This window comes from Podarcis filfolensis (assembly GCF_964270895.1).
Source record: "Podarcis filfolensis genome assembly, chromosome: 8".
Taxonomy (NCBI): Eukaryota; Metazoa; Chordata; class Lepidosauria; order Squamata; family Lacertidae; genus Podarcis; species Podarcis filfolensis.
Window position 1 is genome coordinate 16,027,635 of NC_139611.1, and position 26,523 is coordinate 16,054,157.

The 26,523-nt window shown below is 45.8% G+C and overlaps 1 protein-coding gene across 1 annotated transcript in view; it reads right to left on the reverse strand.

Moving 5' to 3' along the window:
- PEX14 (peroxisomal biogenesis factor 14) overlaps window positions 1–26,523 on the reverse strand; it is a 118,297-nt gene that overhangs the window by 7,193 nt on the left and 84,581 nt on the right. Inside the window, exons 4-7 of the mRNA XM_083628867.1 lie at window positions 12,841–12,963; window positions 7,983–8,068; window positions 2,849–2,951; window positions 645–742 (exon numbers count right to left, since the gene is read on the reverse strand). Coding sequence (XP_083484993.1) covers window positions 645–742; window positions 2,849–2,951; window positions 7,983–8,068; window positions 12,841–12,963 — 410 coding nt within the window. The remainder of the gene's footprint in view (window positions 1–644; window positions 743–2,848; window positions 2,952–7,982; window positions 8,069–12,840; window positions 12,964–26,523) is intronic.

Genomic DNA, 26,523 nt, shown 5'->3' on the forward strand with positions numbered 1-26,523 from the left:
GAGGAGGAGGAATCTTGAAAGACTCCCCATCCCAACAAGCTCCTTTTCTCTCCTTAAAGCGTAACATATGCTCTTGATCTTAACACTTCTCAGACTCAGAAGAGAGAGTCTCCCAATTTCCTGGCTGGCTCCAGGCCACCAGCAAGACCTTCTGTCTCCCCAAAGGAAAAATGAGTGAATGGGGGCTTGGGAGGCTGGGTTCCCTTTCTCCTGGCACCAAATTACTTAGGGCAGCATTTGTGCCCTCCAGATGTTTCTGCCAACTCCCTGCAGCCTGCGTGGCCAAAGACCAGGGATGATGAGAATTGTAGTCCAGCAAGATCTGATGGATCAGAGGTTCCACATGCCTGGACTAAAGGCTCCTGGGAGCTGGGAACACTAAGCAGAAAGGAGGCTGCCCGCTGCATCTCTGCATGAATGCCTGCCCTGGCTTTTAGTAAGCCTGATTTAAAACATGGATGCGGTACATTGATCGTGCTCCCCAGCAACTGCTGATTGGCTTAACTCCCCTTCACACACCTGTCAAATCCTTCTTTTTTTTTAAAAAAAAGCCACTGCAGCATATTTCGTGGCAATTGCTTTTGCAAGCTGTTTGAGGACCCGTTTTTGCAGTTATCGAAAGGGTAAAGGTTGATGAGAGATACCTTGGAGGAAGCCAGTTCTTGAGTGAGCTCCTGGATTTTCTGCTGCTGTTGGATTAGAAGTTCCTGGACAGAAGCTAAAGTTGTCTGAAGTTGAGTCACTGTTTTAAAAGAGGAAGGAAACAGAGGGGGAAATGAGATCGCAACAAACGCAGAGACTCCTTTTTAAAAAAAGTGTTCTGATGTCCAACTACAAGATGCCTCCGTTCTTTCTACGTCTAATTTATCAGTGGCTTTTGCTTGCCCGAACCACTTATAATTTATCAACGCCATGGGTAATCTACCTGCACTGTTATCTAACCTCCCCTATTTCTACTTTATCTTCCCTTTGTATAGGTGTCTATAAGCCCACAGTATATCTATCCAAAACCTCTCCCTTCTAATTATATCAGTTTATGATTTGCACTGTCTCCCTGAACTCGCGCAGCCTCGGTGTCATTTATCTACCTCTGAACTGCACGGGGGGAAGCTCTCCTTCGCGCTTGAGGTCTGTATATGGTTTGGAAGAGGACAACACTCCTGGAATAAGCGGCAGCAGCAAAGAAGGAACAGATGCCCAAGTCACATCCGCAAAATACACTGAATGGGACTGAACAAGGAACCTCCTGCATGCAAGACAGGTGCTCTACCGCTAAGCTACAGCCCTTCCCCTATTGGGAGATTGGGAAAACAACACAGAATCATAGAACTGTAGGGTTCGAAGGGGTCCCGCGGGTCATCTAGTCCAACCCCCTGCAATGCAGGAATCTCAACATGTGTTCTTCCATTCAATTTGAAACCCTGCTTAGCTTTGCAAAAAACGTGCTAGCGGTTTTATTGCTGGGCAATTCAAAAGTAGCAGTTATCTTTCCCCCCGCTTTAGAAGATGCTCCTGTGCTCTGCATCTATGCTCTTACAACAGCACATGAATCAAATAATTATGCACGGCATGGAGAAAGCAGAGAAAAGTTGTTGTTTTTCTCCCTCTCTCATAAGGCTAGGACACATGGACAGCCAATGAAGCTGATGGTTGGAAGAGTCAGGACAAACCAAAACAAAGGACTCCTTCACACAGATCCTGGAGAAGGCAATAGCAGCCAACAGCTTGGATGTCTTTAAAAGGGGATTGGACAAATTTCTGGAGGACAAGGCTATCAATGGCTACTAGCCGTAATGGCTATGCTCTGCCTCCAGAGTCAGAGGCAGTAATTCTGCTGAATACCAGTTGCTGGAAGCCGCAGGAGGGGAGAGTGCTATTGTGCTCAGGTCCTGCTTAGCGGGCTTCCTATTGAGGCACCTGGGTGGCCACTGTGAGAACAGGATGCTGGACAAGATGCTGGCCTGATCCAGCAGGGTTGTTCTTATGTTCTAGGCAAAGGGCTGGTTAAAAGTCATTTACGTGAATATAGCAGATGGGGGAAAGATTCCTTCTCTGGATACATTCTCCCCACCACCCCCCGTCTCCAGGAAAGAAAACTCAGTTGTGATGGGGAGGGGGGGGGACTGATTATCACTGCTCAGAGGTTCCCCCCAACCCCCCTTTTTTCAAATTATAAACCAGTAAACAGGTTCATAAAAAAAGAGGGAGAGAGAGAGGAGAGAGATTTCACTAGTGTGACAGGTAACAGCTAATCTAGGTCATCCGTCGGGGCAGTGTGTAATGAAGAATAGCCCTATGGAGTCAATAACAGAGAAGGTTGCCGGGGTCGGGGGACGAGGCGTAATTACAGACTCTCTTGACCCTGCCTTGAGTACTCAGAAGGAAAAAATGTGAAGGGGAAGGGGTGGCAGCAGAGCAGGTGCCCCCACCCGTCCCCCAAAAGAAAAAGGAGGGGGCAGGAGGGAAAAAACCCAAAGAAAACCCTCAGAGAAGCAGAAATTAAAAATGAACTTTACAGCCCCTTCGAAAGGCTGTCATTTTATTCCCCTTATTAATATTCTGAGGTTGGGAGCCTTTCCGTAAAAACATAATTAATTGAGGCCGCGCCGACAGTAAACAAGCAATTTCAAATTAAACCGAAATGACGGCGGCTTCATTTGCAAATGTGAACAGATTTCTCAGAGCAGATAAATGAAGTCACCACATAAAGTGGAGATGGAGGAGAAGGTTGGGGAATGGAGGGAAGACTGGGGGTGGGGGCGAGAAGAAAGGAGACGTGGGGGGGGGAGAGAGACATGGGGAGCAGGGGCTTTGAGGGGCAGGGACTGATGGAATCATTAATCTTCACCTGTCTGCGTCACGCTGCCACTCATCTCAGAGATGCTCGACTCGATCCTCTGCAGTTGCTTCCTGTCTTCCTTGCCGCCCATGATCAACGGGAGCAGGTATTTCTGCACCAAAACAGCAGAGAGCTAAGTGTGTTGACAGGAGGAAAGGAAACGGGGGTACATTTGCGCTTGGCTCAAGCACCCTGAAATCTGAACCACACATTCCTTGCCAAACATCAGTCAGGGCCTGATGGGGTGCTACACATAGAATGGCCCAGCGTCCAATCGCATTCAATTAAGATATCACACTAAACTGGGTTTTGCACTTCCAACCGTAGAGGCAAACTATGGATTGCTTCAGACCTATTTCAAGCACCCTGAGAACCATGTATTCCTTGCAAGACTTCAATCAGCACCGGGTGGATTGCTAGATTCTGCATATATAGAACTGCCTAGCATCCAATGGGACTTGATTCAGATATCACAGCAAACTATGATTTGCACTTTCAAACTTACAAGCAAACTATGAGTTGGTTGAGACCTAATGTTAGTCCAGCCTTCACCAATCTCGTACCTTCCGGATGTTCTGGGTCTCATATCTCATATTAGGCTGGCTGGGGATGTTGTCCCAAAATATACATGGATGTATCAAATACTAGTTCAACTCAGGGCAAGCCAAGTGAAATTACTCACTTTGGTCTATTTATTTCAATGAGTCTACTTTGACTTAGTTGGATAAAACACCAGATTGAGATGGCAGAGTTAAACTGTAGCTTGGTGTAATGAGAGTGAGTCTACCTCCCCTCCCAGGCTTAGGTGCTCCTCCCTCCTCTGCAAGGGGGAGTTTGGTTTAGCATGACATCCAAATGCAGATCCTGGCTCACAGCTGGTTGACTGTACTCCCATTTTTCTGAGGCACAGCTATGACTGTAACCAAAGTTTGCCGAGACAGACCTTGAGCTAAACCATCGTTAGCGCAAGCTATGGTTTACAAACCCACCATGGTTTGCAATTCTGATTTGCTGGCACATCACAAACCATAGCATTATTAAAGTTCAAGCCAGGTATATACACTTGCAGTGTGAAGCAGGGCAAATGGCAGGTATGAGCTGGGGAAACCTCCAAGGGCCGGAAAGGGAAGCTGGAGGGCCGCATCCAGCCTGTTCCCTATGTGAGGCGGGACTCACAAATAGGAATTCCCTCTCATTCTGTCTCCAGTCCTTTGGAGCAGGCCATGGGGACGGGACTGGTGAGAAAGGCATTTTAGGCCCTGAAACCTTGCGGGTATAGTTTGAAATAATAATAATAATAATAATAATAATAATAATAATAATAATAATAATAAATCTCTGTCCCAAAGGGAATTTCAGATTTGCTGTACTCCAGAACAGAAATATTAATCTTCCACCTCTGGGGGGAAATATTAGATAGAGAAAGACAAAGCCTAGCATCTGCCTCTAATCTTTGCTTTAAAGAGGAAAAATAAATAAATAGTGTCTATCTGGGGAGAGAGAAATGTTTAAAGGTACTTTTTAAAGAGAGTTTACTATGCTTTTTTAAAAAAATAAAACCCCAAGATTGAAGTGCCTGGGGGTGGGGGAATATGTTCTCCACTTGATCTACAACGTTAATGATACAGATGTCTGGCGTCAGCCTCGTTTACGTATTTGCATATCTGTTAGCACTTCACAAATGAAAGTGAGGGGACACCCTTGTAATGCCTGGGTTAGCTCTCGCACAATGAGAGTCACTGCTAAAATCTGTGAGCCATTACCTCTACCCCACTTCCCACTCCTGCCTCTTTACATGAGGCTAAAGTCCTATTTTACCTGTTTGTATATTTAACAAGTAGGACTTGCAAGGAAAGGCTATTGCAATGTGTTCTCACCTCCTAAAAGGAAGGATCCTGCTCCAGGATCCATCCAGGCATGCTTTCCTCCAGTGGACCATTCTGCACACATACCCCAATCGGCCCTAATCTTCCACTTTTCCTTTTCAAACAACTCACAACGTTCTGTGAGCTAATACTGCATTTTCTGATTGTTATATATAAAGAGACCTTGTGGATGCTTTTGGTAAAATCCTGGTGGAAAAACATGCAGCGACCACACACAGTGTGATCACTTGAAATGGCTTTTCATGCACAGTACAAGCTGAAATAATTAATTCTTCTGTTTTTGTTTAGTTGTTTTACAGGGTCTTTTCCAGAATTCAAAAAATAATCCCACAGCTGTATTGGGTAAAATGGCAGGCTGTGTAATTGCACAGTGCTTAAGTTTATGTGTCATGATAAACCATGGTTTAGTGTTACATGCACCAGCAGGAATACTTGTACACAGTGTGTTTATGCGTCACACCCTCAGGCTGAAAAGGAGGCTCTCCACCCCAGTGTAAAACTAGCCAGTTTCTTCAAACCATGGTTTCTGAAGTTGGCTGGTTAAACAAACTAGTGTTTGTTTGAAACCTATTGCTCCCAACTGGTTCAAATCACCTTTGGAAGCCCTCTGTCTGAGGTGAGGTAGGTGACAACAGGAGGAAAAGCTTCTTGGAATTACACCCAACACATGGCAAATAGTTTGATGAGCATTGGGTGCCAATTCAAGTCCTCTCTAATTTGCCCAGGCTTTCTAAAGCTCCCTAAAGTTGCTTGTTGCCAACTGAGTTTTTTATTCATATTTTACTGCTACTTTTTTGTATCATTTTTTAAAAAAGTTTTTTAAAAAGGAATAACAGAATTATTTTAGCTTCCCCTCCCCACCCAGTTGCTTGCTTTCAGAGCTGCAGCCATTAGCCACCTGCAAAGTTTTAGATGGAAAGATGGGGCGGGCATCTTTCCAATAAATGCAGATAAAATTCAAATACTCCCCTGGCACTGTGCTTTGTTGACTCATAAGCCCTAATGAAGTTAACACTCTTTCCTTTTGCTAACAGAAACAGACCTACAAAGTATATTTCCAGGGGGTGGGAATGCATGGGGTCCAGGGAGCGAGGGAACTCTGCAGCAAGAGGCAAGTCTTCACAAGCACACACAAGCCGTGTAAATACAACATTCCATGGCAAGAGCTCAACTCTCTACACTGCAGGGGCCACATTCCCTGCTGTGCAACCTTCCAGGGGCCGCATATCAGTGGGGAGCAGGGTTATGGACAAAATTGGGCAGAACAGACCATTAATCAAGCAGACTTGGTGTTGACTGGCAGTGGCTCCCCAGGGTTTCAGACAAGGGATATTCTCAGGCCTACCTGGAGATAAGGGCGGATCTGACAATTTTGGTTTTCTTGGTTTCTCATCCCCCCCCCAAAAAAATCTTAAATTCAGCACTCTACATTTCTGTAGCAGTTCCTTTTTTATATCCTTATGTGAATCTGTCAGCATTCTGGTGCAAACTTCTCCTAATAAGCACATTTTTGGACGCAGCTCTGACTCACATACACATTTTTGCAAGTGGTTTCCACAAACACAATGCATTTTTCTATTTTATTTTGATGAATATATTCACTTTTATGTACACTTTCCCCTAAGACATGCATTTAAAAAAAGCAACTGGACAATGACATTGCAAAATTCAAAGAAGTGTGAACTGTGAAGGAGAGATGTTTCGGTCCTCACATTGTTTTGGGAAAAGAAAATTAGGTAGGTTCACTTTTATATCAAACTGAATCAGATTTCTCTCTTCTTCTTCTACCTGGGGATACTGGGGATTGAACCTAGGACCTTCTGCATGCAAATGGGAAGCTCTGCCACTGAGTCTTTCCTTTAAGACAGTGGTTCTCAAGGAGTGTGGTGTATCCCACTGGTGTGGCCGGAGAGGGTGGGAAAGTGTGGCTGATTCAAGGACAATCAAAGAACCATTTCAACATTTCAGTGTAGTATAGTATAAAAATAAATTTTCTTCACTATACATGCAGAAACAGTATCCACTCCTCTTCCAAGAGCATTGGCTATTCATCTACAGTTCCCTGTGACATATTGTTGTGAACAGGGATTTTCAACTCAGTGACAAATATGAAACATCAGAAAAGAGAAGTGCTTATATGCAGAGATGAGAGTTTGTCTGTCTCATATAAGACATAATACAAATGAGATTACCCGGCAAAAGCAAACTCACACATTTCCTTGAGTTTCTATACATACTTAAGATACATATATGTAAGAGACTTGTTTATAATTATATTTGGGGGATGAGTCATGTTCGTATATAGCTGCATTATTCTCGACGTCCCATTGTCATGTTATACCTGAAGGAGCATCTCCACCCCCATTGTTCAGCCCGGACACTGAGGTCCAGCTCCAAGGACCTTCTGCCAGTTCCCACACTACGGGAAATGAAGTTACAGGGAACCAGGCAGAGGGCCTTCTCAGTAGTGGCGCCCACCCTGTGGAACGCCCTCCCACAGTGGCGTAGCGTGGGTTGTCAGCACCCGGGGCAAGGCAAGTAATTTGCGCCCCCTAACCCGTGGATTTGCGCCCCCTAACCCGTGAATTTGCGCCCCCTAACCCTAACCCCCAAGATGTTGCGCCCGGTGCGGCCGGCCCCCCCTGCACCCCCCATGCTACGCCACTGCCCTCCCATCAGATGTCAAGGAAATAAACAACTATCTAGACTTTTAGAAGACATCTGAAGGCAGCCCTGTTTAGGGAAGTTTTTAATGTTTGATGTTTTATCACATTTTTAACATTCTGTTGGAAGCCGCCCAGAGTGGCTGGAGAAACCTAGCCAGATGGGCGGGGTATAAATAATAAATTATTATTATTGTTATTATTGCTATTATTATAAAGTAGTTGCGTTCTAGGTTATAAATCAAGCACTGATAGGAGTTGTTCCTTTTTGTTTTCCAGTGTATTTCTTATCCATAAAAAAAAAAATCAGAGTGGCACGAGCAAATTTTTATTCTGAAACTGCGGCCCAGAGAAAATATTTGAGAACCACTGCCTAAAGACATAGGAAGCTGCCTTACACTGAGTCAGATCACTGGTGCACCTTGCTCTGCATTGTCCACACTGACTGGTAGCAATAGTCCAGGATTTCAAGTGGGGAGTTTTCTCCCAGCCCTACCTGCCAATGCCATTGGGAGCTGAAACCTGGGACCTCCCTGCAGAGCTATGGAGGTTGCATCCCATGGCCTTGACAAAAGTCAGAAGGTAACCCCTTACCTTGTAGAGCTGGTGGAAGCCGAAAGCGATGCCCGCCATGATAATCGCTAGAGCGCCATAATCCCGCCATCTGGAACCGGGAGGACCTGGAGGGCAGAAGCGAAAAAGGTAAGAGTGAGGAAGAACAGGTAGGGTTTTGTGGTATTTGCTGCGCTCCTTATCCAGGCACAGGATAGAGATGGGGAACTTAGGACCCTCCAGACACGGTCAAACTCTGCTTCCCATCAGCCTCCAGCTAGCATGGCCAACGGTCAGAACAGATAGGAGTTGAAGTCCAACAAGATCTGGAAGGCTACAGGTTCCCCATCCGTGAGGAAGAGCCTCCAGTAAATATGGAGTAATTCCCCAGAGAAGCAATTGTAAAATTGTCTAACCAGGGATATACTGCAAAGCTTCAGGTTGAGAGTATGTATTACATTTGGCCAATGATACATTCCAAATATATAACCACATCCGCACCACACATTTAAAGCGCCATCATACATCTTTAAACAGTCAGGGCTCCCCCTAAAGGATTCTGGGAACTGTGGTTTGTTAAGGATGCTGCGAGTTGTTAGGATGCCCCTATTCCCATCACAGTTCCCAGAGTTCACTTGGCTCAGAAAACGTAACTGCCAGTCCTGGTTCTGGATTTTTCAATCTCAACTCCAAATGAATCTACACAATAGATGCACTCAATGCGTTGTCTCCAACTCAGAGCAGGCCCGCTAACGTTCAAGATCATTAGTCACTTAGGTCCATTCGTTTCAATGGATTTACTCTGTACAGTGGTACCTCGGGTTACAGACGCTTCAGGTTACAGACTCTGCTAACCCAGAAATAGTACCTCGGGTTAAGAACTTTGCTTCAGGATGAGAACAGAAATCGAGCGGCGGCAGTGTGGCAGCAGCAGGATTAGCTAAAGTGGTACCTCAGGTTAAGAACAGTTTCAGGTTAAGAGCGGACGTCCAGAACGAATTAAGTTCTTAACCCGAGGTACCACTATATAGGAGAAGCAATTCACAATCTTGCAAATAAAATCCCCACCCTTACGGAGTTATTGTCTTCTTATGAACCATGTCGGAATAGTTGCCCCGAGCTTTTGCCCGGGCAAAGCCCAGGCCCCAATGTCCCACTCCTTCTTTGACCTCCAGGAAGACTCTGAAGACACCTGTAGGTCTCCCTGAGTCCCCCCCCCCCATAGCAACTCCATCATCTGCGACCTTTGACCTCTGTCATCTCTCCCTCTGTCCCTGTAATGTTCGTGCTAAGAACATTTTATTGCCCCCTGGTTTTCATTATTAATGAAAAGGGACCGAGATGATCTTTCGGAAAGTTCAGAGAGTCTATAAAGACGAGGAGCTGAAATGCCATTTTACTCGTTTTAGGGGTGTGTGGAACAATTCTGTCTTGTGGCGAAAAATAAAAGGCACTGAGGAAAAAGGGAAAAGAACTAATTGAAGAGAGGGGAAGGGGAAAGGGAAGGAGAAGAAGAAGGAGAGGAGGAAGAAAACACCCCACATTCTGCACCAGCTCCCCTGATATGACAGTGAAAAGTGTGAGCCAGGACCCAACCCTGTGGACTAGTAACTTTGGCAGACTTATTGTTCCTTCAGCTTCGAGGAGAAGGAGTAGGATCTGTGTGGGAAAACCTACCACTTTCTGTAATAAGAGTAAGACGACTGTGAGAGCAGGATGGTGGACTAAATGAGCCTTTGGCCTGATCCAGCGGAGCTCTTCTTAATGCATTGGTAAGGAACTCCTCAAGGCCTGCAAAATATTTAATGGGGAGGCCAGCAATCTCCCTACCTATATAATAATCTGTCACATAGCAAATACTAAACTAGGTCGAAAGTGTCACATAAATAACTACCCAAGCAGGGCCCTACAGAACAGTCATAGAATTGTAGAGTTGGAAGGGACACTGAGGATCATCTAGTCCAACCCCCTGTAATGCAGGAATATGCAGCTGTCCCATATGGGGATCAGGCCTGTGACCCTGATGTTATTAGCACCACGCTCTAACCAACTGAGCTATTCAGCAGCAGCATCCAGCTGAGAGCCCTGTTCCCCAGAATAATAATAATAATAATAATAATTATTATTATTATTATTATTATTATTATTAATATTATTATTATTATTATTACCCCGCCCATCTGATCTGAGTGTCTTCCAGAATATATAAAAACACACCTGGAAAGTCAGCCAAGGAGTACATAAGGGCAACTGGTTGGCCTCCAGTAATTGGCATCCTGAGGTAGACTGCCTCTGAACGCTGAGGTTCTGTGGAGCTATCGCAGTAAGAGCCATCCACAGACCTCTTCTCTCATGCGGCCTTGCCCAATCCCCCTTTAAAAACAATCTCTGTCACCGGTCACTGCCCCATCTCTCAAGCAGCCTTCCAAAAAGTTTTGTCAGCCAACAAATGCCCACGTTGGTCGTTTGTGGCCTGGAAGCAGAGAAAGCAGATTTCTGTGACACTTCTTTGAGCGATCGCTTGGAGGCAGCCCTTAACTTGCCGCAGGAGGCCTACTTGAGTGGCTGCCTTAACATCCAAGGGTAAGGAGAGCAGGAACCAACAGCACTTGTACGAAAGACGGTGGAGTTCTTAAAAAAAAAACAGGTGCAAAACCAGCACAAGAACGCCCACCGACAAGGGTCGTAAATATTATGGGATGCTGACAACGCCCGCGCAATGCAAACACTGCTTGCACACCTTAGCTCAGGAACTCCCCGGAATTTGTATGTAATGAAAGAGATTAGGGGAGGTGGGGAAAAGTATATATAAACCCTATCAATCATTTAAACACTTAGAGTCAGATTTCTCCTCACTTCTGGATTAGAGTATTTCATAAATGCCAACGGCAGACAGCACCAGTGTTCCCACTCTGCCTCCTTTATTTCCCTTCCAAGTTGGGGGGTTCATTTTGGGAGCGCGTTCAAACTAGTCAGATTGAGTGATGCTTCCAGCAACTAATCGCATGTCAAATAAAAGATATTTTATGTAATAAATTACAGCTACAAGTAATTCAGATGTCATTTATCAGTTTTATTATCAGTCAGCCCAAGTCTTGTTTCTCTATATTAATCAAAATCAAGGAGTTGGTGGCTTGTGGGGTGTATGTGTGTGTATGTGTGTCTCTATGTGTTGGGTTTTTTTAAAAAAAAGAAGAAGCAGTTTTTGACACTTCTTGGCAAAAGTACAGATGGGAAAAGATTCACACACACACACACTTGCACATGCTAGTGAACTCAAGCAGTGAGAAGGAGTGAACTGACTGGTTCTCCTCTGTGGTTAAAGGTCTAGCATCAGCATCAAAGAACTGGGACTTTAAAATAAGGAAAACTGAGAAGAGTGACAGTATGGCTAGTAGTCATCAATAGCCCTTCTCTCCATGAATTTGTGTAACCCTTTACAAAGACACCAAGGCTGCTTGCCATCACTGCCTCCTGTGGGAGTGAGTTCCAAAGTTTAACTAGGTGTTGAGTGAAGAAGGACTTCCTTTTACCTGCTCCAAATCTTCCAACATTCAGCTGCATTGGGTGGCCGCGAGTTCTAGTGTTATGAAGGAGGGGAAAAAAACTTTTCTCTATCCCGTTTTACTCAGGCCAATTCATAAACTTCTATTATGTCACCTATCACTCGGCTTTTCTCTAAACTAAAAAGTCCCAAACGCTGCAAGCTTTTTTCTTGCTCTGCCTGTGGGCTTCCTGGAGCTATGAAAAAACAGGGTGACGGACTAGATGGGCCTTTGGCCTGTTCCAGAAGGGCTCTTCTGGTGTCCTTATGCACTTTCCGTACTTCAGGATAACCTCTGGAGCCAGTCGGAGAGCAAGATGAGAATTACATCTCGAGCCGAAGGGCCGCGGCTTAATTGCACGTTTGAGTTGTTGCATGGAGATTAATTAATTTCCTTGTCATTTTCATGAGTGAGGATGGGAGCCAAAACCACAGCGAGCGGACAAGTTGCCGTTCACTCTGCAATATCTTTATTGGGACTAATAGGTGCTAGTAGATCGCTGGCGTTAAATCTTTATTAGAGGCTGGGATCGTACTAGCCTGGCGTCAGGAACCAGCAGCAACCTCAAGCGCGGAAACGAAAGGAAGTGGCAGATGAAATTATAGGGTGTGGAAAGGGGCAAGATGGCAGGTAAGCTTCAATGAAGAAATGGATCCAAACAAGTGGTGGGGAACTGTGTCCCCCGTCCCCCCCTGCACAGCCTGAGGGCCACCTTCTCTTCTGGGCAACCTTCCTAGGGCCACATGCCACTGGTAAGCAGGAGCAGAGGTAAACATGGCTGGGACTGTGCATGTAAATTTCACCTCTGTACAGTAGACTAGTTTCTACACATACTCACAGATTCCCTCCCCCCTCAATCCTCCATCCAGGCAAGCAAGAAACAGAGGCAGGGAGGGGGTGTGGCCTAGGGAGAGGGGGGTATCCCGGAGAAGGGATTTACTCAGAGTAGGCCCACTGACATTAATGGACATGACTGACTTGTTAACTTTTAGCCTAATGGTTGCACACAACCCAAAATTGCAAAGGTATTATTTAAAATACATATTTTATATACATATTATGTATAATACGTATCGATTTGGGATGGGAAGCTGCTCTTTTAGGAATGATATTTTTTAAAAAAACCAAACTCCCACTCTTATATTGCGTCCTTGTATTCAACCCTTAATGCATTGCCATCCTACAGTCAAATGTTTCCACCATTGTGGGGGCTAGCGCCCGAGAAAAACAAAAGCGAGATAAAAACCAGAAACACTTAAGAAAAACACTGCCTGTTTCGCAGCCCTGAGAAAGAAGACAAGACTGGGAGGTGTGTGGAAATAAAACAGTCTGGTGGTTGCCATGGGGCTACTTACTGTGTGGGGCAAGATGAGGTGGCTGAGTCGGCACCAACTGCGTGGAAAGGCTATGGGGCTGAGGCTCCTCTTTGGCAGTACCTGACTGCTGGAAGGCCAGGTCAATTTCTTCATCCGTCAGCCCTTGAAAGAAGAGGAGAGTCATTTAATACCGGTCCATTTGGGTGATCTGCCCCAGCAACCTCAGTCTGCCTTGAGCCAGCCCCCACCTGCCTGCCTTTTCAACCTACAACCAGCCCAGGAGGTGGTCCTACCTGCCAGCTTCCTCCTCTTCAGTCTCAGCAGGGAGGAGGAGGATGGAGATGAAACTAGAAGGAGGTGCTGTCTGTACCACACCCTTTTTAAAAAGCCACGAGGGTGCTTGTTCTTCAAGTCAGAGTTGCGTACCAGGGAAAAACGCCAGCAAGGCCATCAATGAATGGCTGCCATTTGCAATCCCCTCTGGAAAGGGAGTTCCCTTCCATCCAAGTGAGGTACCGTTGTCCTTCTTCCATCTCCGTCACACCTCCTTGTTCCGCTTTTCAATCGTCACAATACATTTCTCAGCTACTAACTCTCCCCACACTCTCAGTGGCAATACCAGTTGCTGGGAATTGTAAATGGAGAGAGTGCTGTCTGGGTGGGCCAGCGTAAGAATAGGATGGTGGTTCTTTGGACTATTTTGGCAGCCAGGCTCTCCTCACGCAGGATCAGGCCACATGGCAAATACCACGTCGGGTTAAGTCCTCGAATGAGCAACGTTCGAATTAGGATCTCCTCCAAAAGAAACAGATATTGAACTAGGACAGGAACCAAACAAATACGGACTGGTCCCAGTAAATAAAGACAGGTGTAAGTGGGGGTTGCAGGCCTGTAAGAGCATAGGAAAAGCCCTGCTGGATCAGGCCCAAAGCCCATCCTGTTCTTACAGTGGTCAAGATGATGCTTATGGGAAGGCCCAAGCACAACTTGTGATACTAGCCATGGTGGCTTGTGGCCATTGATAGAAGCGAATTCCATGTTTTAACTATGCACTGTGTGAACATCGGAAGAGCACTGTACAGGGATCAGCAAACTTTTTCAGCAGCGGGCCGGTTCACTGTCCCTCAGACCAGACTATATTTTGGAGGGGGGGAATGAACGAATTCCTATGCCCCACAAATAACCCAGAGGTGCATTTTAAATAAAAGCACACATTCTACTCATGTAAAAACACCAGGCAGGCCCCACAAATAACCCACAGATGCATTTTAAATAAAAGGACACATTCTACACATGTAAAATCACACTGATTCCCGGACCATACGCGGGCTGGATTTAGAAGGCGATGGGGCTGGATCTGGCCCCTGGGCCTTAGTTTGCCTACCCATGAGTTAGAGAAAGCCCACCTAGTCCAGCAGCCTGTTCTTGCAGTGACAAACCAGGTGCCTCTTCTGGGAAGCCTGCAAACAGGACCTGAGCACAGTGGCGATCTCCCCACTTGTGTTTCTCAGTAAGGGATATTCAAGGATAGCATGCCTCTGACAGCGGGGGTACAACGTGGCCCTCCAGACCAAGAAGCTTCCCAACTAAAAACCCAGAATCCCCAACAGAACTCCCTAGAAGCCGCCAAAGTATTTTGGCAAATATGCGGGTCGCGTCTCGAATTTTGGATTCACTGGGGTGGGAGCCACATTCTCTCTTCACTGCCGCAATTTAACCTTAAGCGACGGGCGTATTAGCCTTCCCTGACACTTTTTCCAAATGTGGCTCATTCAATTTCCTTAATTTATCTTTGAGTTTATTGCTGCTTTTGAAGTAGCTTTTCTATTGCAATTCCCCCATTCCGTCAAAATAAAAATAAAAATAAATCCGCAAAAAACTCACACACAAAACGAACATAGTGGGGGAAACGTACACCATCAACTGCAAATGTGGCTCATTTTAATCCGTAATGGGGTGGGGTGGGGAAAAACAACACAACAGCAACAACAAACCCAGGGTAGGGAAGGAGAAAGCTAACAATAATGTAAGAAAACAGACAGGGAAACAAAAAACTAATTATTGGGTTAGACGACTAATTAGTCTAGATCGTTTCTGAAGATGGGAATAATTTGCTTTATTTTATGACAAATGCGGAAATAAAAAAAGGGGGGAGAAGAGAGAGAGAGAGAGAAGGGGGGAGTGGAAATCAGGTCTGACTGTGATGAGCATGAATGGGACCCAGAAAACATCAGGAGGCAATAAAAACAGAGCAGAACAAGCTGGGATGAAACTTTTGGAAAAGGACGCTGACGACCTGCCGGTTATTAAAAGGCGGGCGCTTGGATGGCTGGGGCTTTAAATCCGGCTCTCTGCAAAGCTATCATCCTTTTTAGGGGTGGGCTTAGGGGAGAGGAAAGAGGGGTCCCCTCTCCATTTGGAGAGGCCGCAACATCTGGAAAGGATTTGGCCAATGAGAGAGGGAGACAGAGAAGAAAGAGGAGCAGCTGCTGACCAGCAGCAGAAAAGGAAACTGCACAGCTGGCTCGCTTTTTCAGAGGGAGTAAAAGTCCTTGCTGAGAAAGGGAAGGAGAAGGGGGGGGCGGGGAGCGTGCCATGAAGGGCAGATTCTACAACGCAAGGCCCAGAGGGAACAAGACTATAGAAGGAACCATGCCTTTTTATTTGATTTTAGTGTCTTTCTCATTTTAGAAACTTAAGCCAGGTCTGCACGTTTTACAAAATTTATAGACTGCTTGACTGTGTGCGCGGTTTGCAAGGAATTAAAATTTTGGGGTTTTTTTAAGAATTGAAGAGCAATTTAAAGCAGTGAAAAACCATTGAAACCAAGGATTTTTTAAAAACAACGTTTAAAACATGTCAACATATACGTTGCCTGAGTAGGCTGGCCTAAACAAAATGTTTTAAGCAGGTGCAGAAAAGAGTGTTCAATAGGCAGTGAGTTCCAAAGTGCAGTGCCAATTCTGCAAATCGAAGTGATCAAGTGGACACACGTGGAGTAAGGCAGGCCCCACAAGAAAACTGGCCCCCAAGCTGTGAAGTTATATTATATATGTTATAATATATGGTGTTATATGCTGACAGTGCCGCACTCTCGTTAGCAACCGTGCTGCAGCATTCTGCACCAGCTGCAGTTTCTGGGTCAAGCGCAAGGGAAGCCCCACAGAGTGCATTGCAGCAATCCAGTCTTGAAGTCATCAATGCTCTCCTGGCCCAGGAATAGCAGTAGTTATCGCACCAATTACAACTGGTAAAAGGCACTTCTAAGCCCCTGAGGCTGCCTGGGCCTCCAAGGACAAAACTTGATTTGCTTTCTGGGAGATGATATATAATGAAATGAAAAAGGTATTTAAATATACCTTCCTGAAGAAACCAGAGGCCTTTCTCCTGGGTATAGTCGGCCAATTGGTGCCAAAGAAGGATAGAACTTTCTTTATGTATGCAACAACAGCAGCAAGAATACTTATTGCAAAGTATTGGAAGACACAAGAGCTACCCACCCTGGAAGAGTGGCAGATGAAGGTGATGGATTATATGGAATTGGCGGAAATGACTGGCAGAATCTGTGACCTGGGAGAAGAGTTGGTGGAAGAAGACTGGAAGAAATTTAAAGACTATCTTCAGAAACACTGTAAAATTAATGAATGTTAAAATGATGTTGGATTGAAAATAAGTGGCATTAGCAACAAAGTTAATAAGAATATGCAAAAATGAATTGATAAATGGATGAAAATATAGAGTTATAATATGTTAAGATATAGAGTTAAGATAAACGAAAGAGGGTAAGGATTTGCTGATTTGATTATTTAAATGGGAATACAAAAAGGGGAGGTGTGAGGAGGCCAAGGAAATAAGATAATGAGTTAGGGTTACAAAAATGGATTTGTTTTTATTTTCCTTTTCTTATTTTATGTATTTTTCTATGTTTCTTTTATTGTATTTCTTTCTTTTTATATGATCTTTTAAATTCATGTCTTTGTAAAACTCCAATAAATATCTTTAAAAAAAACAACTTGATTTGAATTACTTTCATAAGATGCTGTGGGTTTAGGCTTCAGAAAGACTCTTGGGGTGGGGAAAAGAGAAAGGGGTGGTGGTCCTGGGAACATCACTTCTGGGGACCCTGGGAAACGTCATTTCCAAGGCACCCAGCTAGCATATGATATAGCATGGATGGGGAATCTGTGGCTCTCTATATGTTGCTGGACTCCCAACTCTCACCATCCCTGATCAGTGGCTAAGGATTGGAGGGAGGAGGGGGAATTCAACAGTTCGCCTTTAAAGGTGAACCCACACAATCCACATACAATTCAAAACACTTTAGACCTCCTTCAAAATCTGCACTTTCATGAATTTCACAACTCAGATCCGCAGCTAAATAATATGTACAAAAGTGCCCGTGCCTGGGTAAAACTTTCTCAAGTTTTAAATCAACCCCACTGAGTTCAACAGATCTGACACCTAAGGAACAATATATAGGATTGCACTCATGCTGATTCTAATAAACTGGGGGATTGATGGAGAAGTGATTATGGGGGCTGTCAGGATGAGCTCTCCCGCTTCTCAAACTTTACCGCTGGTGTTCTGAATGCATCCCAATTGAATCAGGCTGCCCATTCCCCTCCCTCTACTTCCTCCCTCCCCCCAAAAAAATCCATTCAAAGAGAGCATATGTGATAAATATTATCGCTGAAGATTGCACACCAAACCACAGAGAAGCCCTTTGTTCTTGAGGTCTCCAATCTGGAAAGCACAGGAAATAACACTCATTGTTAAGCTACCCTCCTCCCAGCTAGATTCGCATCCTGTTCGGGAGGGATAAAATAGATAGAAATTTGTTTCTCGCATTAATCTGGCCATATTAGCCAGCGACAATAGGATTAGGCAGAGCACGGCTGTTTTCATTAGGGATCCTCTTAAGATAGGGATTGAGGAGGGCTCTAGAGATACAGGCAGAATATGTGTGTATTCTGAATATCCCAGATGCCTACGAAGGCTGGTGGCTCCTTGACTTGGCTTTTGGACTTCCCAGAAGCATCTGATTGACCACAACAGGGAACAGGATACTGACCTAGTAGGTCCTGTAGCCGCTCACACAAAACCTCCCGCCAGCTTGATGAAACACCACTGATGAGCACTTTTGTGGCTGCTACACATTCATCTACTTCAATGGTCTTTTCAGGTTTGATTGGCCCAGTCCCATGGGAAGCATTTTTATTTTTAAAAATCATTGAGTCTCAGTCAGAAAGCATTATTCCAGTAGAAACTGCTGGTGGGAGCCTCATGGGCTGTTCATGGTCATCTATGGCTGCGCTGGCTGGGGCAGATGGGAGCTGTGGTTTCTTAAGGGTGCTGAAAGTTGTGAGGAGACCCTGTTTCCCCTCACAGAACTACAATTCCCAGAGTGGCTGAACCCATCAATCCCTCTTCCTGGGGAACTTTGGGAAAGGTAGCTCTGTGGTAGGACTAGGGGCCTCCTAAGAGGACAAGATGGTTGGATGGTGTTCTCGAAGCTACCAGCATGAGTTTGACCAAACTGCAGGAGGAAGTGGAGGACAGAAGTGCCTGGCGTGCTCTGGTCCATGGGGTCACGAAGAGTCGGACACGACTAAACGACTAAACAACAACAACAAGTCTTAGCACCCCTGGCCAATGACAGCTCCCAGAATTCCCTGGGGCAAGGTGTGACTGTTTAAAGTGGTATATGGTGGCCTAGGAGCGACACCAAGCTCTGATTCCAAGAGCTCTGTGCAACCTGAAAGCTTGCTGTGTTTACCGAGACGGTTCCCCTCAGCGAAAAGGGAGTCTCCGCTTTACAACTTTGGCTCACTGCGTCTCACATTTGTGCAATGCCCAGCTGCTGAGCAGCATAACACACGCATATACACACACACACCCTTGCTTCTGACATTGCAACTGCCTCTGCCTCTCTCTCCTTGCTAGCCAGTCCTTCCCCGCATAAACCCGGCGCTTCCTATCTCCTGGTGAAGACCGAGACCCAGGCAGGATCCAAAAGGTTAAAAGGAGGAATGAAGAGAGCTGCCGATTGTAAGTGAATTATATTTGGCCTTGAAAGCCGAGAGACGCGGCTATATTATAAGGAGGCATCTCTCTCCCTCTCTCTATCTGTGTTGTTTACCATCACCCTGACTAATGCAAACCGTTTTTTGTTTTTTTTTTTTGTTTTAAATAATCTCATGCAAATTAGACACACACTTCCTTCCAGTTGATTGCTATCTGCAAGGAATAATATAACCGCAGAGGGTAAGAAGCAAGGACTGAGCCACAGCAAAGGGATGCAACGAAAACAGAACGTGACCCACATATCGACCCCCACCGCCGCCACCACTTTTCTCCATCCATCCATCTTCTGTCCAGCCAGATGCCGCCACCACTGGACGAATTATCACTTATTTTCATAACACCTTATAGTATTTTTCTCCATAGAGGTCACGGGTAGAGGTGGCTCCTGACTTGCATTATACGAAACGGGTCTTTCGCACAAGCTGTGTACACTCCGTGCACTGGAAACCTCTGTGCAGTTTACCACTGCACAGAACTACACTTCCCAGCACCTTAGCAAACTACAGTTCCCAGAGGTGGGGGTACCTTCCGATTTGCATTATACAACACAGGCCTTTCACACAGGCTGTGTTAACGCGCCATACATAAGCAACCTTCGTAGGTGGCTCTGGATCTCAGCTTCCTCCTCCTCCTTAGCCTCAGTGCTGCCCTTGTAGAACTTGGCAGGGAAGAGAATGGAGACAAAACTAGGAGGAGTTGGCTCTGGCTAACATTAGCTCTGGCGCCACCTACTGTTGGGCTCCCAGTCACTACTGAGGATACGTAGTGTTAGGGGTGAAGAACTCTCATGAGTGCTGTGCAGATGTTCTGGAGGGGAGTATTAGATGGAGAGTGAGAGGTGGTTGTAGGAGTTGTCCCCCTCCTGGGTTCTTGCCCAGACCTGAGACGTGGAAATATGGCCGTGCAAATGGCTGCAGCCACCTCGCTCTTTGAAAGAGGAGCTTAGCAGGTCTTGCCAAGTGTTGGAACAGCATCCTAGCTCGTGCCTAGTTATGAATGAAGGAACTCAAGAGAATGATGTAAGCCACCTCGAGTCCCTTAGTGGATAGCTGGGATATAAAATGCAACAAGCTGCTAAGAGCCAGCGTGGTGGAGCAGTGTGAGTGTTGAACTAGGACCTGGGAGATCAGGGTTCAAATATCTGTGCTCAGCCAAGAAACTCACTGGGATTGAGAATCTGTGACTGCCCAGATGTTGCTGGGCTCCAGCTCAATTCAATCCAGATGTTGCAAGACTCTGAGCTTGATTCAAAGTGTTGGTTTTGACCTCTAAAGCCATTGTCCTCTACCCTCTTAGGCTACCTACACATGTAAACGACTGCTTTCCAGCCCATAAAACCACAGGAAGCTGATCCATCCCCTCCCCCCCCCCGCTTCTTACTCCAGTCAACCTGCACTAAGAAAGAAAGAAAGAAAGAAAGAAAGAAAGAAAGAAAGAAAGAAAGAAAGAAAGAAAGAAAGAAGTCCAGCAGAGTTTAAAATGCAGCTCGGCAGGGGTCAAAGGTGTGACCCACTGATATTTCACCCAGCACACCGTCTTGTGAGAGGGGGCCCTGTCAGGTCAATTTCATCTTTTAAAGTTCTGTTTAAAAACACACACACACACCAAAGCAAACCTAAGGTCAAGAGAAATGTCCCTCTGCATCCCCTCCCCTCCCCTTTCTTCATTTACGTGGAGACAATTTATTTGGACTATTCCCCCCACCCCCAACCACTGCTCTCTCTTTTTGTTCCTGCCGCAGTTGCAAGCCAGTGGTGGTCACGCTAGCAGAGGGGGGGCGGATTACAGATACAGAAGGGGATTTTTGTGTGCATGTACATGTAGGGAAAGCGTGCAATTTCCACTTGCGTTGAAAAAGAGAGAGATGCTGCTGGATATGAAAAGTGGCTTTAAGTCCTGTGCAGGATTGTACCTTTCTGTCAAATTTGCATGGGTTAGTTTAGCCTAGAGAAAACAACAACAAAAATTATCAACGGCTGCTGGGCTGCTAGCCCTGATGCCTACGCTCTACCTCAGCTGTCAGAGGCAGTAATACTTCTGACTACCAGGGGCTGGAAAATGCAGGAGGGGAAGAGTCGCTCTCTGCTCAGGTCTTGCTTGCGGACTTCCCACTGAGGAAACTGGTTGGCCACTGCAAGAAATAGGACATTGGGCTAGATGGGCCATTGGCCTGATCCAGGAAGCTCCTCTTATGACAGCAAAGGCTTACATGAAAGGTACTTTGGAGTACTTTCTTGTAAGTACTAATCGCCTATGGAGATTGTGAATTGCTTTCCCAGGTGAGATGGAAGAAAAGTTTAAAAGAAAAAGATTGTCCCCTTTCTTTTTGTCCAGAAAAGGGTTAAACTTTTTGTGTTTGCTTGTTTATTGGACTTCTTACCCATCCTTCATTGTAAGGTCCCAAGGTGGGTTAGAACAATATATTATACAATTATAAAAACACACACACACACACACACACACACACACACATATATATATATATGTATATATGCGCAAGTAAAACCATTCTGAACAGAACAGAAGAGTCTAGGCAAGTTGGATTTTTGCATATGTGTGTGAACAAGTAACTTAAGATTTTTATTTTTATTTTTAAATTAATTACAGATGGTAGTCAGTAGAAACAATGCAAAAATGGCTAGTATTCTTTAAAAAAAATCCCTCCCAAAATTCCAGAAGTGGTTTCTTTTGGAAGAGGTAGGGTTTGTAGAGGCCACAAAAAGTATATTAGAGGTCAAATATTTGGAGCACAGATTAGCCAGCCCAGCCTATACTGGCTGAAAACGTGGAATCTCTCCCAGTCCTACCTGAAGTTGACTGGGGTTGAACTTGGGACTTTCTGCATGCAAAGCAGATGCTCTACCACTAAGCTACAGCCCTTACTTTGAGACAAGGAACATAGGGTGCCGCTTTATATCAAGTCAGACTATTGCTCCACCCAGCTCAGCATTGTCTACACTGACTGGCAGTGGTTCTACATGAATTTTAAAAAGCAGACATTCTCCCTCCTACCTAGAGATGTCAGGGACTGAACCTTGTGCCCTTCTGAATGCAAGGCAGGAGCTCGACCACTAAGCTACAGCCCTATGGAATGAAAAGCCATGGCGATAGACAGTCTCCTTGGAAGTGTTCAGAACCACGTCTTGCAAAGTAGTGCCACTCCATATATATCCAGCTTTCTTCCTCCTCAAACTCTATGCATTCTTATCCTTTCTCACCTCCTATCTTATTTTCTCCTGTCTCCTAAGTGTAGGCAGCACCTACACTTTGGAACTCCTTGCCTGTTGAGATTAACCAGGTGTCTTCACTGTATTCTTTTTGGCGCCTGCTAAAAAAGTTATTGCTTTTATTATTGTTGCGGTGGCGCTGTGGGTTAAACCACAGAGCCTAGGACTTGCCGATCAGAAGGTCGGCGGTTCGAATCCCCGTGACAGGGTGAGCTCCCATTGCTCGGTCCCTGCTCCTGCCAACCTAGCAGTTCGAAAGCACAAAGTGCAAGTAGATAAATAGATACCGCTCCGGCGGGAAGGTAAACGGCGTTTCCGTGCGCTGCTCTGGTTCACCAGAAGCGGCTTAGTCATGTTGACCACATGACCTGGAAGCTGTACGCCGGCTCCCTCGGCCAATAAAGCGAGATGAGCACCGCAACCCCAGAGTTGGTCACGACTGGATCTAATGGTCAGGGGTCCCTTTACCCTTTACCTTTAAAGAGGAATGAGATTAAATTCATCATGAAAGTCTATGAGGGAGACACTCACAAGCGAGGGCCAGAAAGGGGTAGCCACCACTGAAAAGGCCCTGTCATGGATCAATGCCAACAGGGCAGCCAAGCACAGGCCTGGGAAACCTTTGGCCCTCCATATGATGTTGGTCTCTAGCTCCCATTATTGAACATGTTTCCTAGCCCTGTTTTAATCAAGGCTAACAAAAGCCAGCACCATAATTATGGTGCTGGAGGAGACTCTTGAGAGTCCCATGGACTGCAAGAAGATCAAACCTATCCATTCTTGTAATGGCTTTAGGGGTTGCTTGTGCGTAAGTTACCACCGCTCTGGGCTGGGTTGCCTGGTTAAACCATTTCTCGCTGGACAGCCATCCACTCTGTGGCTGTTCAGTCGCTGGCAGAATGTGTCAGTGGGCGTTTCTTAAACCTCTTCCAGCAAAGAAGTTCTTTGACGCCAAGTTGCCGCCTACTTTCCCTGCGTGGAAGTCTTCTGCGCAGGGTGGGTGTGGGCAGCGGAGGACCTGTGCTCTCCTCGCTGGTCTCCTGCGAAGAGTCCTGGAGCCTCCTCTCTGCTTCCCCCATCGGCCCCCCTCTATCCCTGGTGTTGCGCTGATTTTCTTCCCCAGCCAGAGACCTGCCTCTCTCCCTGCTTGGCCCCTCTCCAGCATCGCTGTGGAGCCTCGCCTCCTCCGCTCGTTCCGATGGCAGTTCCCTGACAATTCTGAAGGAAATCAGCCCTGAGTGCTCACTGGAAGGACAGATCCTGAAGCTGAGGCTCCAATACTTTGGCCACCTCATGAGAAGAGAAGACTCCCTGGAAAAGACCCTGATGTTGGGAAGGATTGAGCGCACAAGGAGAAGGGGAGGACAGAGGACGAGATGGTTGGACAGTGTTCTCGAAGCTACCAGCATGAGTTTGACCAAACTGCAGGAGGCAGTGGAAGACAGGACTGCCTGCCGTGCTCTGGTCCATGGGGTCACGAAGAGTCGGACATGACTAAACAACAACTAAACAACAACAATAACAAAAGTCAGAGCAGACACTCATGCAGAGGCACAGCAGGAAGCCTCCTTTCTGGATGGGACTCCCAGGAGCCTTAAGTCCAGAAATGGCCAAAATGTGGGTCCTCCAGATGTTGCTGTACCCCATCACTCCAACCACTGTCCATTCTGACTGGGACTGATGTGAGTTGGAGCCGAATAACATGGAGGACCAAAGGTTCCTCAGCCCTGACCTAGCCCAACTTACATGTGGGACCTGCAACAAAAGTATTGCAGCGCTGAGTTCGGGATCCCGGCCACTTCATCCCCTTCCTTCTTTCCACTGTTTCTCACTCCCCTGAGTCCACCAGGATTCTGCAGTTGCTAAGCATGCTGTTGTCACTGAGCTTGTTTTGGGAGTTCCCTCCCCCATAAAGTTTTCCCTAAAAACTTTTGCAGAATTTGGGGTCCCTCCACGCCTGTTCTAGAAGTGTGGAGGGGAGTAGCACTGTCTTGGCTATCCCAGCAACAGGACTCACATCCTGAACATGGGAATTAGAGCACGCGACTTCCATGCACCAAAGAAAAAAGCAGCTGAATACACACCATATATTTAAAGCACCTCCCTCAAAGAGCCACGGGAACTGTAGTTCTACCCCCAGAGTGCTGTGATCCCAAGCACCCTTAACAAACTACAGTTCCCAGGATTATTTGGGGTGGGGGAATGTGCTTTAAGTGTGTACGCAGCCAAAGAAAAAAGATGAATGTGTGGGATCCAATTAAAAATATGGTGCTAATGCAGCCAGGAAAAGGAAAGGTTAAGTATAAAGGCATTTGTTTGGAGGTGTGTGGGGTTTTTTGGCTTTTTAAAAAAACAACCTGGCAGGAGTTTTTGCCTTGCTGGCTGCGCTCTCGAAGTCTATAATAAAAAAGGAAACGTAAATGGAGGCGAGGAAGCCAATGTCAAGGGGTGAGAGTTTGGGAGAGGTTGTTAAGTATCTCCGTCTCTAAGGCTGTGTTTTCTCTCCCTCCCACCCCCTCCATAATTCTCCCCCCACCCTCCGCCCCGCCACTTACGGGACCTCCTGGGTGATTGATGGATGGGAGAGAGAAAGAGAAGCCATAAGAGATGGCCACCTGCCTTTCAAATAACCGACACACACACACACACACACACACACACACACGGCCTTAGAAAAGACGGCAAACTCTCTTTTTTTTAGTGCGGAAAATATCATTACTACTATTTTGAAAAAAAATAAAAGCCAACTAAGCAAATCTCTCACACACTCCAAAATAGGAAATATTTTTTGGAAGAAGGGGATAGAGCTTGACATTGACATTTTTATTTTTTATTGGGGGGGGCAGTTTATTTATTTATTTATTTATTTTATGAACCACCCCCCCCCCAATCAACTCGGTGGACTACAGCTGAGCAGAACGAGGACTCTCTTTCTCTCTCTCTCTCTCTCTTTCTCCCCCTCCTCTCCTCCTTCTCCCCCCCCCCCCAGCCCTGGGCGCCTGCACCACCCCAACCCCGCAAGCCGTTAAAAGTCGTCGGGTGACCCGGAGACCCCTATTTCCCAGAGCCTTGTATAAAATTGAATTTTTTAAACATAAATTACACGTAATGACGACACTGTAAAAACTAACAGTAATGGAAAGCTGTGCTGTATTTCATTAGCCTGTATTATTCCAAGCCACCTGATCCAGGCGGGCCTTGTTTATGAGTTAGGGTGTTAGCAGGATGCCGATGGAAGCATTTGCTTCGACCTTGCACTTCTCATTGGGGCATGAAATTACGACGGCAGCACCTAGATATTACGGCCATAAATACAGTAAACTGCAAATTTAAGCCAACAGCTCCTATTGTCTCCGAACATAAAGCTGATCGGTATTTATTTAAAAGGAGAATGAAAAAAAATATTATATATCACCTTGTTTATGGGTTTATTTCCAACCCCCCTTTCCCATAAACCCACCTCCAATCAACCTTATTTCCGCCCCCCCCAAAAAACCCCCACACACACCCAATTTGTTTATTTCCAATCTCAAACACAAAATTTTAAATAGGTAAGTGCAAGTTTTCTTACCCAGAACTCAACCATGAATGCGGCTTCCTGCAACCTGGTGCCCTCCAGAGGCTTCAAACTGCAGCTGCCACCAGCCCCAGCTGATGGTTCAGGCTGGAGGGGCACCAGGCTAGAGAAGGCAGTGTGGGGAAGTACGTTGGGTTTGGACCTGGGAAACCAGGGGTCAAAACCCCCACATTCGGCCATGAAGCTCACTTGAAGCGACCTTGTAAGAATGGTTAGGACTGAGTCACTGCTAGCCAACTTCAGGCAGACCAGCAATAATTTCAGAATCAAACCCAAAACTATTTTAAAATATCTTATCTCTCTCCACCACCACCCCACTCTTTAATTTTTGTGCACACACAAACCTCTGGCTAAAACGCTAAGGAAAAAAATAACAAACACCTCCATAAATTAAATATTCTCACATGGTAGAGATTATCTTTTGAAAATTAGTTTTGGAAAGGGTTTTTTTCTGGGGGGTTGGAGTATTGCAACCCTGCAGTGAAAGAAAGGCCAAGCTGTTTGCTTGATGTAGGCTTACATCGCGGTGGCTGGGGTTGTGTTTGAGAAAAATAAAATAAAAATGGTGAAGAGCCCCCAAACCTGACTATTGTGGGGGGAAATAACACATAAATTGCATGCATCCAAAGGGATGGAGGACCCAGAACATTTCTATGTCATCTGGTGGGGATTTATTTCTGATGCTTCAGACTTCAATGCCCAACATTCACCATCCGTGCCAGCTTGGGAAAGTTGGCTGCCCTGGTTTACATTGGTCTTGTTAACCATTTCTTCCACTTATTTTTTGTTTGCTTTGCACATGGTACGATAAAATGCCCTGCTATTGCACTTTTT